General features: G+C 43.7%; 1 protein-coding gene across 1 annotated transcript in view; it reads right to left on the bottom strand.

The window, feature by feature from the left end:
- PPP4R4 (protein phosphatase 4, regulatory subunit 4) overlaps positions 1-18,689 on the bottom strand; it is a 128,676-nt gene extending 109,987 nt beyond the window's left edge. Inside the window, 2 exon segments of the mRNA XM_015415517.1 lie at positions 17,423-17,496; positions 18,482-18,689. Of these exon segments, the coding sequence (XP_015271003.1) occupies positions 17,423-17,496; positions 18,482-18,601 (194 nt within the window). The 5' untranslated portion in view covers positions 18,602-18,689.
- Between the last annotated feature and the right edge of the window lie 597 nt (positions 18,690-19,286).

The raw sequence follows: 19,286 nt of genomic DNA, 5'->3' as shown, positions 1-19,286 counted from the left end.
CAGTGTGACTGCAATAAAAAAGGCCAATGCTATGCTGGGGATTATTAGGAAGGGTACTGAAAACAGATCAGCCAATATCATAAGGCCCCTATATAAATCAATGGTGCGACCTCATTTGGGATACGGTGTGTAGTTCTGGTCACCACACCTTAAAAAGGATATTATAGCTTTGGAAAAAGTGCTGAAAAGGGCAACTTGGATGATAAAAGGGTTGGAACACTTTCTCTATGAGAAAAGGTTAAAGCGCTTAGGGCTCTTTAGCTTGGAGAAATGACAACTGAGGGGTGACATGATTGAGGTTTATAAGATTATGCATGGGATAGAGCAGGTAGAGAAAGAGGTACTTTTCTCCTTTCTCACAATACAAGAACTCGTGGGCACTCAATGAAATTGCTGAGCAGTCGGGTTAGAATGGATAAAAGGAAGTACTTCTTCACCCAAAGAGTGATTAACACATGGAATTCACTGCCACAGGAAGGGGTGGCAGCTACAATTCCCTTCAAAAGGGAATTAGATAAGCATATGGAGCAGAGGTCCATCAGTGGCTATTAGCTATTAGCCACAAGGTATAGATAGGGACTCTGGGGCAAGTGATGCTCTGTCTCCTTGGTGCTTGGAGGGGGTCAACACTGGGAGCGCTTCTAATGTCCTGGCCCCACTGGTGGACCTCCTGATGGCACTGGTATTTCTGGCCACTGTGGGATACAGAGTGTTGGACTGGATGGGCCTTTGGCCTGATCCAACACTGGCGTCTCTTATGTTCTTATGTTCTAAGTCAGTAGTTACCCGAATCTTCCTTTTTCCTCTTCTTGAAGATGGGGACAACATTTGCTCACCTCCAATCTTCTGGCACCTCACCTGTTCTCCAAGAATTCTCAAAAATAATGGACAGAGGCTCGGCAATTACATCTGCAAGTTCTTTTAGTACCCTTGAATGCAGTTCATCTGGCCCTGAGGACTTAGCTTCATTTAAAGAAACTAGGTGTTTATGTACTACCCCTATGCCGATCCTAGGCTAAAACTCTCTTCCCTCATCATATGTTCCATTTTTGCCATGTTGAGCACTGTTTCCCTTGCAAGAGAAGGCTGAGGAAAGGTAGGAATTGAGCAGTTCTGTTCTCTCTTCATCACCTGTTACAATTTCACTTTCCTGTCCTTGCAATGGGCCTACCATGTCCTTGCTCTTTTTCTTACTTTGAACATAAGAAAAGAACCGTTTTTGTTGTTTTTAGCATCTCTCGCTAGCCTAAGTTCATACATACATTGTCCCATTTTCTCTGGCTCACAGCCCCTCTCTACTTTCACAAGGTTCTGATGTCAACCAACAAAACTTGTTTAATGACTGAAGTTATTGTCAGTTTTATTTCATTTTACTCTAGCCTACCATTTACTAAAATTAGATTGCTATGTTTTATTAAAAGAAATGCATCTTCCTTTACATGCATCTTGATTGTATACATAGAGCCAGGTCCAATAATTGAATTAACATCCTTCCGCAGCTGCGGTACAATAATATCTGCAGTATAACAGCTTCTGAGGGGGCACTAAAGAAAGCCCAAGAGTTGCGATACACATTTACAAAGATATGAATAGTGAACAGTCTTACTACATCAGACCAATGATGTATAAGGGTTCAAGGCACTAGACTCTCCTATTAATTTATTTCACCGATTTCGTCAACATTTTTATCAATGATTTGCATGAAGATGTGGAAGGAATCATTAAATTTGCAGATGACCAACACCTTAGAAGGCAGAAATAAAATTCAGAATGGTTTCGGGAAAGACATTTACATTGTTCCACATTTAGGCAAAAATAATCAAATGCACAGGAATAGGATGGGGGACTCCTAACTTGGCAGTAGCACACGCAAAAAGATCTTCAAGACTGCAGTCGAAGCAGCAAGATGTGGCTGAGAAAGGCTGATGAAAGCTAGGCTGCATTAACAGCAGCATAGTCATAACAGTTCCACTCCTATCCATAATGAGACCTCATCTGGAGCATGATGTTCTATACCATGTGCTAATCTTTTAGAAAGATGTAGACTAACTGGAATGGGTTCAGAAGAGGGCAACAAATATTGTAGAAGGCCTGGAAAACAATGGAAAACAAATTCTACAAGGACAGGCTGAATAAAGTGGGTGTCACCTAAAACAAATGAGATGGGGGAGGGAGTGAAGGGGAAAAAATAGAGAAAAGGTGAGAAACTCATCTCCTGCTCCAGAGGGCAAGAGTAGACAGGCCCGTGGCCAGGATTTTTTAATTTGGGGGGCCTTTGAATGAGTTGGGGGGCACCCTGCACACACACATACACACACACCCCACACACACACACTCCAAGCAACCCGCCTCCTGGGGTGAAAGCCAGCAGTCTGCAATCCGAACACACATGCCGCTGGGTCCTCTCCAGCCCCAACAGAGGGAACCACAGCCTTCTCTTCCCCCCTCATGCCAACACAGCCAGCCCATCAGCTCCCAGGCAGTGCTCACCCGTGCCCCAGCCCCACATCCTTTGCCTATCGCTGCTGCTGGATCCCCACGACCACTGGAGCCAGGCTCCCCACTCGCTCTGTCTGTTGCTATCTTCACACTGGCACAATGAGCTGGGACATTGAGCACAGAGGTGAGGTGAGGTGAGCCCAGCTGACGAGAGAGCGGCCGCGGCTGGCAAGAAGGAGCCGCTGCAGCCAGCGACAAGCACCATAAACAAAATTTAAAAATGGGAATTCAGGGGGCAACTGGTGGTAAGTCAGGGAGCAACTGGTGGTAAGTCAGGGGGCTAGGCCCCAAGAGGCCCCACTGTAGCTACAGGCCTGAGAGTAGAATCAAGGAGCTTAAGTTACAGGAGGGTAGACCACATCTGAACATTAGGAGAAAATTCCTAAGGGTGAGAGCAGTTGAGAACAATGGAACCAGTTATCTAAAGAGTTAGTGGGTTCTCCCATTGCTGGAGGTCTTTTGGTAAAGCCTAGAAAGCCCAGGGTCTGCCTCGATTGCTCTAGCTTTGGATTTCATGCACTGAGCAGGACACTGGATAGGATTAGATGCCCTAAAAGGCCTCTTCCAAATCTAGTTCTATAGATTTTAGAACATTTTATTCGTATTCAGTCATAAACCACATCTGAACATTAGGAGAAAATTCCTAAGGGTGAGAGCAGTTGAGAACAATGGAACCAGTTATCTAAAGAGTTAGTGGGTTCTCCCATTGCTGGAGGTCTTTTGGTAAAGCCTAGAAAGCCCAGGGTCTGCCTCGATTGCTCTAGCTTTGGATTTCATGCACTGAGCAGGACACTGGATAGGATTAGATGCCCTAAAAGGCCTCTTCCAAATCTAGTTCTATAGATTTTAAACCTCCAGTAGGTTAGCATGTAGGTACATCCAAAGTATACCAGTGTGTTGCCCTGATCACTATAATGAGGAAAATGGAAATACAGTACACAATCTCTTAAGAAGAAGAGAGAAGAGATTGGATTTTATACCCCACCCTTCACTATCCCCAAAGGAGTCTCAGAGCGGCTTACAATTTCCTTTCCCTTCCCCACCCCACAACAGACACCCTGTGAGGTAGGTGGGGCTGAGAGAGCTCTTCCAAGAACTGCTCGTGAGAGAACAGCTCTGAGAGAACTTGTGACTGACCCAAGGTCACACCAGCAGCTGCATGTGACGGAAGAGTGGGTAATCAAACCCGGTTCTCCAGATTAGAATCCACTGCTCTTAACCACTACACCAAGCTGGTTTAAGAGAAACGTCACTTCCCCCAAAAAATTGACATGGTATTAAGGTGGCATTCAAGAGGGTTCTTAATATACAGATATTAAATATCAATCTGTGGTTCAAGGAAGAATCAAAATAAGCCTATATAAAACCAGACAGAATTCTTTTCACATTCATCCACACATTCTTTTGCCCTGCTTGATGCAGAAGGAAAAAACACTTTTTTTTTTAACAAAACACTTGTCTCAAACTGAGAAGAGGTGGAAAAGTCTCACTTCTTCCCCTTGGAGAAGAAACAAATAACAACAAAAAGAAGGATTTCACTGTTTACAATTATCGGTAGAATTTCAGGACAAGCAGCAGTGTACAAGTGACTCATCCATTGCTTTACACTGGCTCAGAGCATCCTCATCCGAAAACTCAGCAACATCAGTGCTAGCATTCTCTGTCTTCCTCTTAAAGCCAACTGTTTCATCTTCATGCCCACATGACAACATAACTAATACTTTCAGTATTTGTACACTGCATACATAAGTCATTTGCTCTTTCCTTCCCCTTAATTAATTTCTCTTCAATATGAAAAGTGACAATTATAACAAGCATATAATATTTCATTTCTTATGGTACCACACTGCATTTAAACTGACAGCTTCACTTTTATTTAAAATCTAGGGCTGTTCAGGAGCAATTATGGTCCACAGTTCTGGGAGACCATTTGAAAGGAGGAGAGTCAAGGCACACAGACCTTGGCAAACAATAGCCACAGTTGTTACTTCTGGGGGGGGGGGCTAGGAGGAGTTTTCAACATAATGCTGCCATCAGCGTACTTGCCAAATGGCATGTGAAGCCATATCTCAACCCAGACAAGACTGAGATGCTGCAGATCAATAATATAATCAAGGACCAAGGAGTCTGCCTGCTCTACATAGGGTTACACTTGCCATGAAGAAGTAGCTTGGAGGTGCTATTAGACCCTTGCCTAAAAATGTAGGCTCAGGTTTCCTTTGTGGCATGTAGCATGTTTACCATAATTCAGTTCATAGACAGTTTGAGAAGCATGATGTGGCTACAGTCACCCAATGCTCTAATCACATATAGGTTAGAGTCCTACAGTGTACTTTACATAGAGCTGCATTTGAAAACTATCTGGCACCTTCAGTTGCTTCAAAATGCACCAGCAAGATTGCTAGCTGATATCAATTATAGAGAACAAATCTCACATAACATTGATTACATATTTCTTTCTCACCATAGTTCATAGTGCTGGTTTTCACCTTTAAAGCCACAAAAAAATTGGAACCACTTGCTTCTACCCCACAGATCACAGTCATCTTCAAAGGTTCCACTACGAATACAGCTTTTTATTTGCTTTTTTATTGCTGTATTATTGGTTTAATTTTTGCAAGCTGACTTGTGAGATTTTAGGTGTGGGTCAAAATGCTTCAAATAAACAAATACAGACAACTGGTTCTAGCTTCACTACATTTGGTACAGCAATGAGATTACATCTATCTGGATGCTCCCTATTTAACTGGAATCGTATCCCTATCCATATGCACTTGTATTACTCAGGAAAAACTCTGTTTCTCTATGGATGCCGAGCCACTGTTGCCCAGTTTTTGCCTACTTTTAGGTCTCTCCCCATTTATATAAAACTTTAACTTTCCCCCCCCAGATTCTGTTATCAATAATTTACAAATAGGTATCAATATTATGTACCACATCAACTATTCCTGGGAACTAATGTTTCTCCTGCCATCCTCCCCCTCCTTCCCTAAAGTGCTTGTCTTCTACATTTTTCATTAAGTTGTGTTGCTTTGTGGTCCTTAAAATGAGCCTGCTACACCTCCCACATATAAAAGGGAAGTCATCTTAAGAGCCGATCTGGTAGAGATGAAGAGCTAGGAGTTATAGGGAACCAATTCAATGCCAGATTAAGCTTTCATTTCCTAAGGCCTTTAATGCTCGATCCATCTCTCTGATGTTTTACTTGATTTTTCAACTGTTTGTAATCACTTGGGGGTCAATCGGTTGTTTTACTCTTAACTGTTTAAACACATTTTGAACTTTTTTACTCATACAAAACTTTGTGGCTTCAGGTTGTCACCCTTCTGTTTACCAACTTTAATTCATTGCAATGGGATTTTAAAATTAATTTAATAGTTTCACAATAAACGTTTATGGCTTTGATCCAGTTAATGGCCTTTTCACTCAATTGTACCCAGCTCGTCTTCTTTCTACAGCCTCAGTTGCATATGGCTTTTGTTCAGGCAGGTCCCATGATCCCCAGCATAGCCTTTTTAGGCAACCCAAGGGGACCCCTCCTCCCCTTTTCACCAAATGAAAAAGCTGATGGGGTCCAATTCAATATTTACTTACTTCCTTGCATATTTCTATACCACTTTTCCTCACTGCTCAAGGCGGTTTACAGTAAAACTAGTGAATTAAACTGTCAAATTTAAAACAGTAACACAATCAGAGAGCAATCGTGAGTTGGAACTACGCAAAATCCTACTCAGGTCTCTTGAATGGGGTTTACCCCTAGGAAAGTATTCTTAGGACTGCACTGTTGAACACCATCAGAACCATTCAGGAAAAGCCAGTCTAAACAATACAGTCGTAAACTGATGCCTGAATTGGATAAGGGGCAGCCCTCCCTTCAAATAGTAGCCCATTCCACAAGGGCAGGACAACCATGCAAAAATATTCTTGCCCTGGCAGTCACAGATCTCACCTCATTTAAGGAGATCTTAAGGTGGATCTTAAGGTCTAAATATAGTTTTTGCTCAAGTATGAAACTTGTTGATCCTTTTTGTATTGTTGTAAATACTATGAATGCTACAAACAGTGAACCATTATCTAGCAATAAAGGACCAATATTTAACCAATCAACTGGCCACACTTCTTTTGACCAGTCAAAAGCCCAGCCCTATACAGCTGTGTGCAGCCATGAGGTTCCAAGATTAATTACAGGCTGGGTGTGAAAAAGTACTTTCTTTTCTTGCCTTAAATCTCCTGCCTACCTGTTTTGGAAGACCACATTTTATGTTTGAAAGAGACTGGTTGTTTAATTTGGTCCATTTCAATCTCTTCACTCCATTTATTTTTCCTTTATTCCTGTCTCCACCTTCTTTTCAAAAGCCAAAGCCCAAAAAGAAAGTGCTTAAGTTTTAAGCCTTTTTGCTAAAGAAACAAAATCCATTACTGATACAAGGGTTGAGAGAAGAAATTTGGTTTTCCTGTTCCTAGTATCTGGCTGATTTGATGCATGATGTTCCTGACACAATCTGGGATAATATAATGTATAAATAGATACATACCTAGTTAGACTCTCCTCTGTTATCTTGAGTGACACCTCTAATGACATTTTGCAAGAATAAATGAATAATAGGCAGTAAACAGTTTCCCCTCCCAAAACCGTTTTAATAAGACCACACAATTCCCCAAGATACTTCTTTAGAAACTTAATGCTATTTTTTAAGAGGCCTTGGTTGATGGGGGGTGGGGGATAAGTTGCAAAACATAAAAAAAGGTATTGAGATCATCAAAACAAAATCTCTTGAGGCTCTCCTGAAAGCCAAATACAAGTCTTATTAAGGCACATATTCCAATTAGGGTTCTCTAAGGGACTCAAGTGGCTCTTCAGATTACATGTGGAAAATTCATCTTAGAATAAGGCAAAACCATTAGAAATGAAGGTCGTATCAAAGAACAGGAAAATCTTCCAGCCCCACGTGCCTTCCCTCATGAGAAGCCCTAAACGGAAAATCAGTTTCCTAATCTTTATAACCTCAGTAAGGATAAAGCAGTGGACACAAAAACACCAGAGAGACAGCCAAAGGCTATTCCGTGACAGAATATGAAAACCCATGGACTGCCGAGTTTGGGCAGTATGGCAGCTAACACATTTCAAATCTCACCTCAGCCAAGAAGTATGACAAAGTGGCCTTAGGAAAGCCAATGTCCTCCCTTCACACACTCCCACGGTCTCCAAAATGGGGGTATTAAAGCTGACCTACTTTACTGAGCTGCAAGGACACAGGGATAATGTATGAGAAGTATTTTGAATACTCAACAAGAGCTGTGTAAATACAATTGTTATTATGCTTCTGACCACACTGATGTCAACTGAGCACAATATTTATGTATTAGATTTTATTCCAGCCTTCTTTTAAGAGGTTCTGGGCAGCAGATGTGGCCCTGTTATTTTTTCACCTCAGCACCCCTATGAGGTAGACAGGGACTAGCCTGGGGAATCAAATGCTGTAACCACTAAAGCAAACAGTATCTCAGCTTTCTGATGCCAGTCTTGTTCAGAAAATACTAGCCATGCTCATCTGCTGCAGCTTATAAAACTTAATACATTTCTGGTAATTTCAGCTTCTGGAGGCCAGAGCCCACTTCATCAAACATTACAACTAAGTGTTGTTTTGCAAGGACAGGGCCAATACATTATCACATTCCCTACAATTTCCATATGCTTATACATCCTTTATTTATTCCAAATTGGTCTGCAAAGTCACTAGCCCACAACCTTTTTTATAGCCTCACTACCTGGACCTCTATGTTAGCTGTTCGTAGCCTAAAGAGGGGAGGATTTACATTGTTTTGCTGCTTGGTCACTTGGAAGCCATTTTTATTCTATACAGGTGGCCAGACAACCCCCAAGTACAATTTTAATTACATGTCCCTGGCCCCTGCCTGGTGGAATGAGCTCTCATCAGAAATTAGGACCCTGCAAGAGCTTTTACAGTTCCACAGGGCTTGCAAGATGGAGCTCTTCCTCCAGACCTTCAGTTGAGGGAGTGGGTATCCAACTCAATCTGGCCTCCCCCCCCCATGAGTCGCTCTTATGTGTCTGTTGAGGTAAAACTTATTTTACAGTATCTAGTGTTGTAGTTATTTTATTGTATTTATTGCATGTATTTTGTTATTTTGTTTTTATGTTGTAAATCTGCACTCGGCAGATTATTATAGGCTGGAATCCACCCTGAGCCTGCTTTGCAGGGAGGATGGGATATAATTGAAAGAAATCAATCAATAAATAAATGTATCCAAGCTTTAAATGGTCTGGAAATAGAGCATCTTCAGTACCACTATGATCAGGATTGGTGTGTGACGATTTAGAGTGGCAGATCACAAGAGACTAGGCAGTGGCTTTCGCTCCATGGTACTAGCTTTGGGTGCTTCAGAAACTAAAGGAGACTCAAAAGCATGAGAGAATCACTGTGGCTTTATTCACTGCCAATGAATACGAAATAATATTCCTGCATCCACAGGAAGTTCCCAGCTGATGCTCCAAAGGAAGCTTATTTATTTAAAACATTTATTAACCCACTTTCTTCCCTTGTGGAACTCAAGCCAGCTTACAAGCTCCCACACTCCCTCTCTTTCTACTTCCGGACTACCACCCACCAGACAGTCCATTTAAGGTGCTTCCTGGGCATGTGTCATTGTCGGTTCTTCACCCTCGCTGTCCTTACCAGCTCTCCTTCCTGGACAAAGGTTTGTTTCCACATTCTGGGAGGTGCCCCCCTCCAAGCCAGCCACAGGTGCCTTGTACATGGCCAGACCCTTGCAATCAGTATCCCCTTCTTGTTTCCCAAGAGGGCCTTTGCCTGCCCCCGTTGTCTTGCCTCAAAAGATATCTGGCCAGGTGTGAGTGTTGTCCCACCACAAGAACCTCCTCCCATATGCACTTACCCAGACAACAGGGTCACCTTCAAAGGTCTGGGTACCCCCATCATTGGAGGTACAGTGGGTGGTCACAAGAGAAAAGCCCTTCTCAATAGGAATGCCATCTCTCCTTATATATAATTGAGTAAGAACATTCTATATGAACATTCTAAAATGCCCGCCTTTAGTGTTAGGCTGGAAGAACTGCCACTCAGAAGACGCTGGCTGGGTTGACTGGCTGCTTTGTGCAGTCCCGCCCAGCGTTTCAAGGTCTTTTGCATATGGAAGCTGATTGGACTTCACTGCATTCCACACCTCAAACTCACCCCCCTCCCCGCAAGGCAGTTGGAATGTCAGTTGCATATGGAACCTTCAAGGTCTTTTGCATATGGAAGCTGATTGGGCTTCACTCCATTCCACACCTCATACTCCCCCCCCCACCCGCAAGGCAGTTGGAATGTCTGGTGGTGTGTAGGTCCCAGGAACATGTTTTAAGAGCTGCCTGGGGAATTATGGACCATTCACACACTTTCAACCTTAACATACCTCATAGGGGGAGAGGAGAATGATGACAGCTGCTTTCCCTAGGCAGAGGCTAGGGGGGGGGGGAGTAAACTTGAAGACAGACAGGCAGATAAAGGTTAGGCTAATGGTTGCCTGGAAAGGACATAGGGTTGCCAACTCCAGGTTGGAAACTTCCAGGATAGTTTAGGAATGAAGCCTGCTGAGGGTGGGGTCTGAGGAGGAGGAGAAGGAAGAGAAAGAGGAGGACCTCAGACAGATACAATGCCATACTCCCCACCCTCCAAACAAGCTGTTGCCAGTCTCCAGGTGACAGCTGGAGAGCTCTTAAAGCTCTGGTGCTAATTCAAAGTGCTGCAATTTGTCGACAGAGTAGTGTTTTGGCAAATCTTTAGGAATTGTTTGGTGCATTTACGATGAGGCACCCACCCAGAGCCTCTGGCATTTTCTCACTCTGCTGGCATCAAAACCAATTTAAGGCAAAATAAGAGGCTACTGAGAGGGGAGGAGATAAAGTTGCCAGCTTTAGGTATGGAAAATCCTGGAGATTTGAGGAGTGGAGGCCGGAGAGGGGGACCTCAGACAGGTTACAGTGCCATAGACTCCACCCTCCAACCCAGCTATTTGCTCCTGGGGAACTATTGTTGCCAATCTTGGCCCAGCACCCATCAAACCATTCTCTTCAACCCCCTGCTGTGCAGCTGACTTTCCCCTAGGGTTGCCAATCTCCAGGTGGGACCTGGAGATCTCCCACTGCTACAATTGATCTCCAGATGACAGAGATCAGTTTCCCCTGGAGAAAATGGCTGCTTTGGAGGGTAGACCCTATGACATTATACCTGCTGAGTCCTTCCGCCCCCGCCCCCCCCATGCTGCCCTCTACAGAATCCACCCCCCCAACCTCCAGGTATTTCCCTCCTTAGAGTTGGCAACCCTACTTTCCCCTCAGTGCCTGTTGGTAGGCAACTAAGTTTGGTCCAGTCACCTACTTTGCCCTTTGGGAGAAAACATATTGGGGCCAATCCTGATAGGGTTGCCAACTCCCGATGGGAAATTCCTGGAGATTTGAGGGATGGAGCCTGAAGAGGGTGAGGTTTGAGGAGGGGTGGGACCTCAGACAGGTACAATGCCATAGACTCCACCCTCCAAACCACTCAGTCCCTCATGGGGAACCATTGTTGCCAATCTCCAGGTGAGGGCTGGAGACCACTCAAAATTACAATTGCTCTGCAGAAGGGAGGGCGGAAGTCAGCTGAAGTCAAAGGGGCAGATAATGGTAGGTTGATGGTTAGCTGGGAAGGAGATGGGGTTGCCAACTCCAGGCTGGCAAATTCCTGGGGGTTTGAGGGGTGGAGCCTGGAGAGGGTGGGGTTTGCGGAGGGGTGGGACATCAGACAGGTAGAATGCCATAGACTCCACCCTCCAAACCAGCCATTTCGTCCTGGGTAACAATTGTTGCCAATTTCCAGGTGAGGGCTACAGATCACTCAAAATTACAGCTGCTCTTCAGGGAGCAGAGATCAGTTCCTCTGGAGAAAACAGTGGACTCTGCCATTATACCCTGCTGAGGTCACCACAGCAAAAAGACACTGTTTGCCCAAAGCCAGAGCACTCCCCCAGAGCCTCTTTCTAGATCCTGTTGTATTTATTTCCACAACGGGCTTTACTGCTAGTGATTCTATAATGCCTTGACAAGGAAGGTCCTCCTGACTCCTTCTCTACCCATGTTTTCACACATGCTAAGCAGTCCTTTTTAAAAGGAGGCCTTTGGTGGTTAAATCACAAGCTACTTGGCTCCTGAATAGTGATCATTTCGCAGTTTCTGGTTATGTACATTATTTATCTGTCTGTTTCTTAAAACATTTATATCCCACCTTTCCTCTTGGTTCAAGGTGGCTTACAATACTAGTTCAAAACATTTTCAGTAAAAAAAACCCAGCAAACCCCAAATCTCTCCTCCCTCCCCCCTTAAAAGATGCCTACCATTAAAAACCCCTCAAAAGCCCTGACAAACTGGCAGGCCTTGCAGCGCCTCTAGAGGATCTCTGGGGGGGGGCGAAGCCAAAATGGAAAAAGGCTGAGCTCTGGTCAATGCCAGACAGGCCACCCTTAGTGCTGGGGTGGCCAACAGATGGTTGCCTGATGACCGTAACAGGCGCACAGGGCCATGCAGAAGTTACATTCAAGATGTTGTAAAACGCTCTAGGGATCCTGAATAAGACAGAAGGGAAAGAAATTTAACCGAATAAAAAATAAACAGAAATAAATACTAAATAAGCCTTACAAGGTACAACATCTGAAGTGGATGTATTTAGTGTTTCATTGTGGAAACATACTATGGATTTACATGAATAATGTTATATTTCATATTTAAATTGTTTCTCAATTACAGTATTTTTGTTTCATCAGTGAAACATAATTTAGTGGAGTATTTTGTATTTTTAATCTGAGGTACTAGGATAGAGCATGTTTTCACCCAGGCCTGAGTACAAGCCAGTCTTGAAATCAGCCACTTGCCTTGGAAAAGTGACATCTCTTCCTATGGCAGTTTTTTTGACAAAGTCTGTACTCACTGTGCCCTGTGAAACACAGCACTGTGGTATTTATAGTATCAACGGGGCTGGTATACCAAAGTTCTTGAAAAATGATGGATGGGTTCATGAAGGACAGGAGGTTTAATGAGAACAGAATGCTCCTCGTGCTGTTGAAATGTTAACATGTGGCCACTGACATGGTATAATATTGGAATGAAGAGGTTGTTGTTTGAACCAGTTCTGTTCCTATCTATTTATTACAAAATACACCATTGCGGAAGAGCAACACAACATGCACAAGAGAATCACGGCATGGCACCATCTCAAAGAAAGCCTATCACTTCGGTGTTACCTTCAAGATATAGGTTTCTCTACAAACCAGAAATGGCATTCATTGCTCTGCCAGTCATATCTAGCACACTTAGCAGTGTGTTCCTAAGGAGAGTGGGCACCCTGCTAAACCCATTGACTTCAGTGGGCTCAGAGGGATGCATCTCCTTAGAAGGATGCATAGGTAAAGGTGCAATACTTCAAATGGAATATACGCAAGCAAAGTTGGGAGGCCAGGTTTCCAAACAAGTCAGGCTTTTTCTTGCCAAATAAATACAGCTCTACCATTTGGCACCGATTTAGTACACAGCAGCAATCTGTTACCTGTGAGCCAATTAACACCATGCCAGTTTAACTCTATGTACAACTGAACAAGGAAGCAAGCCTCAGACTTGCACAATCCTGACAGTGCATACATTTGTATGCAAGTAAGTCTCACTCACATTGTCCTTCCACCAAAAAAAGGGTGGGTGGGGGCGGCAGATGAATCATGAAGGCAGGATCTACTTGTGTTCAATAATACATAGATAAGATTCAATTCATTATAAACATTAAACACGTGTGAGAACTCCTGCCCCCACCACACACGTATAGCACACATGCAGGCCCACTAAGGCATCTACCATATGTATGGCCTATGTGCACAAGTACAGTATAAATCAGCCCATGGTGAGAAAATGGGCACTATCAGGCACCTGAAGTATAGTATAGAAAGGATTATATAGCAAATATTTGTTACAGAATCCTCTCCATACTATATCTCCAGTGCCTATCTGATAGTGCCCATTTTCTCACTATGGTCTGGTTTATATATAGTACATTGCTCTGTCAAGCCAATAGTGATATTCTGCCAGAAACAGGCTAAAAGATGTTTAATTGGGTATTAGCAAACGGAAAGAAAACAGGATTTCAAGAACAAGCAAAAATTTAGTCTTCAGGAGAAACACAGATCACTGAAGAATGACAGCACAGTTCATAGATAAGAATAAGCAATACTCTGCAGAAGGAAAAAGAAGAAGAAGAGATTGGATTTATACCGCCCCTTCACTCAGAGTGGCTTACAAACTCCTTTCCCTTCCCCTCCCCACAACACACCCCCTGTGAGGTAGGTGAGGCTGAGAGAGCTCAGGAACAGCTCTGACAGAACTATGGCTTGCCCAAGGTCATTCAGCAGCTGCAAGTGGGGGAGTGGGGAATCAAACCTGATTCTCCCAGATTAGAGTCCACGCACTTAACCACTACACCAAACTGGCTCTTTTACTACAACTCTTAACATTATTGTTTAGATAGAACAACACCAAACATGCTAATGGATTTTATTGGTCTTCAAGCATGGGCTCCCCTATGACAAAGTGCTTGATCAAAACATACACACAAGGGTTTGATATTTTTCTTCTGCATATAGGTTAATACGTTGCATATGGATTTCAATAGGACAAACTGTGCTTAGGAGGTTCTTGAAAAAGTTTATCTGGAGAATTTGGTCAGCCTACAAGAGGTGCATTACACAGAGCGCTATAGGATAAACGATCAACATGGAAGACAAGGTCAGTATCACTGGAGAGAAAAAAGGCAATGGACTGAGGAGCAGGATGGCTTGGATCCAGTGGTAACTTCCACTGATGGGCGGGCCTTCCATCACCAGTGACTGACTTCCCAACCTCCTCTTCCTCACTGCAGCCCCAAATGTTCCCAAAATGCCAGTCCTGGGGGAACAGTGGAATAGCATGAGGGAGAAGTTGCAGTTCTGCCGCCCCACCCACTCAGCTTCTATTCACAAAAATCCTCCTCTGGATCCAAGTCTTCTTATTTCTCAAACAAGGCATAGTACTGCTACACTGGGACAATTACTTGGGCCCCAAACAATACAGTCATTTCATTATCTGTCTCAAAAGGGAAAAAAAAATAAACCAAATACATAATTGCCAAGAAAGAGTGAATCCTGTGAAAGGACCAGTCATATGCAGATAACCACCAATATGTGGAATTACATCTGGGCACAGTTATCTGTTTATATCCCACCTAAAATTTCCACAGACAGAAGCACTTTGGTCAATGGAAACACAAATTCTCCATCTTCCCCCTCCTGCTAAAGGCCAAAATGCCCCATCAAAATTATTTACTTTGTTTATATCCTGCCTTTCACCCCAGTGGGGACTCAAAGTGGCTTACATCATTCTCCTCTCCTCTGTTTTATCCTCACAACAGCCCTGTGAGGTAGGTTAGGCTGAGAGTGTGTGACTGGCCCATGGTCACCCAGCGAGCTTCCATGACACAAGCGGAGATTCAAACCTGGATTTCCCAGTTCCTAATCTGACATTTTAAGCAGTACACCACTCCGGCACTCCATTCAACCCATTCCCTGAACAAGTTGTGTGGTGGGACGGAAGGAAATTGAAAAGTAAATAAGAATAAAAGCAACAGAAAAGCAAATATTTAATGGCTGTGTACATAAATCTTAGCAGCTCTTTCGCTACATAAGCAGTTACTAACTCATCCTAATCAGACTCCTTATGCTTGAAGTAACAATTGCAGCCTACAGACACACTCAGAAACACACACATGCATCCACTGGAACCACATTAATCTTCTTCTCTCACAGGCAGACTGTCACCTGTTTCTACTCCTTGGAGGAGAAGGAGAAAAGCCTTTGTCTTGCACCCACAGACTACTTCAACAGTAAGGAAGGAGTGCTACTGAGTCACTAATGACTGCCTCCAGAGCTGCTTTTTCGGCACTGATTGGGCAGCAGACATTATTTCAATCCATGCCCACACAATCGAGACACACAGAAGCCGGATTCTGTGGGGTCAGAGAGGGCCCCTAGCAACTGTGCCTCCGTGCTAATGGCTCCCACTTTGAAAATGGCACGGAACAAGACAAAGCTCGAGTGATGACACTGCTGAACATGTGATCCCAAACCAGGAAAGGAAAGAAAGCATTTACCGCTATGGAAAATGTCAGGTACTGTGGTGTCAGGACCCGGTATCCGTAGAGACCTGTACCCAAATCTATATTTGGAAAGTGCCGTGGCGCAGGGTCCCTAAGGTTAGCAGCTGCTGAAGTGTGGCATTCACAAGATTTGGCTTTGATGACGAGACAAAGGCAGAAGGCTGAGCTCCTTGTACTTACTCCAGGCCCATCCAACCCAGAGGTTTCTTATTGGCTGCCAATCACAAGAGATGACGCTTCACACTCTTATTCCCTTCAGTGCATGAAGAAAGCTATAGGCATGAGCCAGCATTGGTCATGGAGTCCCCAACACACAGAAAAGCACATTACAGAAAATGGCTTCCTCTGATCTGTTGAAATTAACTATTCACTAAAGATTTTGTTTTACATTCATAGACTGAACTGAGTGTAGTGGAAGCAGGAAAAGCCATACACAAAAATTACTTCATATATCCAAACAACATGGAAGCATATCCCGGATTTCATGAATACTCAGATATTTGAATAAATTATATAGCATTTATGCAGAGCATTGAAAAAACAATATGGTATATTCAAGCTACAAATTCTTTTAAATAACATTTGGATGAGAAATTGAAGGGGCAGGGCAAGGTGGACGATAATGCTAGACCAATGAATACATGAAGCTTCCTTGTACTGAATCAGACCATTGGTCCACCAAGGTCAGTATTGTCTCCTCATCTACTCAGAACGGCAGAGGGCTTGCACATCACCTCTTGCCTGATCTTGAAAAACAAACCCGGAGATATCATGGATGAAATCCAGGCCCTTCTACATACCAAGCAGATGCTCTACCACTGAGCCACAGCCCTTCTGCAAATGTTACCAAATGTGTAACCGGCTGCTTAAAATGCTGACTTGATGAGTGACAAACTGATAATATTAGCAGAGCACAAACTACATTTTAAAGATCGAGGCAAACATGGCTCTAGAGAGTTCTAAAAATAGCTGATCAAACTGAAAGGAAGCTTACAGCTGGCACTTCAATTACTGAGCACTGTATAAAAATGTGTTTTAATCAAAATCCTTCAGCACAGCACCTCCTTCAAAGATGATATCTAAGGCAAGGCAAAAGGAATAAGTTGCAGACAATTAATGCTCAAGTCACCTAAAGATCTGTAAGTAAGAGTTTCAAGGAGATGAGAAGGGAGGTAAGGGACAAAATACCCTACATAGGTAAGTATCAGTTAGTGCAATCCTAAAGAGAGTTACACCCTTTCAAGTCAAAGGCCACAGAACAGCGTCACACTGCTTAGAAAGACAATGAATGCTATCTGGGGCCTTCCAGATCCCTTAAAAAGTTCCTTCCTCCAAAGTCTCCGAAGCAAAGCTGTACTATGAATATGAAGTTATTAGTCTTGTCAATCCTTCTTGTTGTTGAAGAGTCAATACTACTACAATTTGGTAATCCTTAAAAACCCTATAGCAGGACAGCTGGCCAAAGAGGAGGGGCAAACAAAAAGCCAACAGATAACAAAGCATCTGCAGTTGCACAAAGCATCCCTATGCAACTGCTCCATGTACATTCGGTGGACTATTAGTATCACACACTTTGAAAAAAGCCACTATTATACAAACACAAAAACAAAAATGAATGAAGCATGATGGTGGAAACATTAACATTTTAAAAAGGTAATGTAAAAAAAAATCCAAAATAACATCTTAAGAAGTACCTGAGCAGATAAACAGCCCTTTCAATGTCATTGAGTTCTTCATCAACTGTCAGTCTTTCTATTTCTTCTGGTGTCTGTCAAGTGTGAAACACAAATTAACATTATTAAGTTCTTAAATCCATGTTATAATCTCTCCAATCTAGTTCTTTACCCAATACCATTATAAACACAGGCAGTAATCCTAAAAACACTTTCCTAGGAGTAAGCCCCATTGAACACAATGCAACTTACTTCTGAGTAGATCTGCAAAGACTTTTCCCCCTTTTATCTCTGTGGTTGGTGTGATCTGTTCTAAAGTAAGCATGCCTTGCATGATGGCATTATGCTCTACAGCCTAAAAGACCAGAGCGTTTGCAAGTAAGTGGATACCCACAGAAAATTCAAGAGCTCTTCGGTTATGAAGCTGCTATTGTACAGAACCAGCAAACCACCAAGTCCAGTCTTCCTGTCTTTTCCAACTGGCGGCAAGGTTCTCTCTCAGACAAGCTGTGACCCTTTAACTAGCAATGTCAGGACTGAACACAGGACTTTATACCTTCCAATCTACTTAGCTGTGTTCCCTGCCCATTTCCTCAATCGGACTGACAGGCTGTAATTTTTAAGTCACTTTCTCTGGAACCATCTCCGGGAAATCTATAAAACTGTTCCAAGGCAGAATGTTTTGAGGCCTTTGGTTTTTAAGCCTTGGCATTTCTGATAATGTTTCAAAAAATCAGGCAGTGCACTTGAACTGAGAATTTGACTTTCTCTAAGGAATGACACACATGAGAACACCAAAGATGCAAAATTATATAAGCATAAAACCTTATTCAAGTTCAAAGCACACAGCATCTGGGCTGCTTCTCTTGTATGTAAAATTGTATTTCGGATAACATTATGGGAAAACACTGAATTCTTCTTACCAATATCTATCAAACTCAAATTAAAACAAGCTGAGCTTGTGCAACAGATCCCAATCTGAAATGCCATTTGATTTGAAAGAATTTTACAAAACCCCCCCTTTAGGGGACAGAGACCTATAGATTACCCCCCCCCCCCATTACATATCGACATACATACCTTTAGGCTCCTGCGTACCGGCCTTTCTATAATAGTAAGTTCCTGCAGATCTTCTATGTAACCAAACAGATTGTTCTGGCTAAAATCCATTTTGTAGGAGAAGATGATTATCGGATGCATGTACTACTACTAGCTTGAAGCCTCAAGTCCTTGGCAAACCAGGGTTGTGCAAGCTTCACATTGCACTGAGGCCGGAGAAGAGAGAAAGAGCGAGAGCACGCACCAGCCAGCACTCTCTCGGGGATGCACTGGTGGAGGTGGGCGAGTGGAGGCTGCTGGTGCCGCTGCCGCTGCTACCGCCTCCTCCTCCTCGTAGGACGCTGCTGAGCCCCCACCGCCCAGGAGGAGCCTCAGCAAACACAATGCGGCACCAGCACAGCCCGCCACCGCCGTTGCTGCTGCTGCTGCTTCTCAAGGAGCATCACTGGTCGCTCATAGCCCAGGCGCGGGCAACGAAAGTTTCTCGCCCGCAGCTTCACTTTGGCCTCAGCCCCGCCAGCGTTTCCAGGGAGAAGGCGAGCAGCAACATTTCCCCTCCTCCCTTGCAAGCAAACACACACACACACACGCTCGCCCTCCCTTCCCTTTGCTCAGAGGTGGAGCGGGAACGGAGCCCCGGGTGCAACTTTTCTTCTCTTCCACGGCTCTTCTGGTTTAGCCGGGGACGGAGGAGGGGAGGGGGGTGAGGTGCTTTCCCCACAGGAAGCAACTCACGGGAGGCTCTTACTCGTGGAGGCTAAGCCGATCATCGGGGGCAAGTTTTCTTCCTTAGGGGACAAATGGCTCCGGGGGGGGGGGGAGGAAA

Source organism: Gekko japonicus, unplaced genomic scaffold, assembly GCF_001447785.1.
Source record: "Gekko japonicus isolate JY-2015 unplaced genomic scaffold, Gekko_japonicus_V1.1 scaffold1684, whole genome shotgun sequence".
Classification (NCBI taxonomy): domain Eukaryota; kingdom Metazoa; phylum Chordata; class Lepidosauria; order Squamata; family Gekkonidae; genus Gekko; species Gekko japonicus.
Note: the sequence above shows the minus strand (reverse complement) of the source record. Positions and strands in the feature narration are given on the sequence as shown.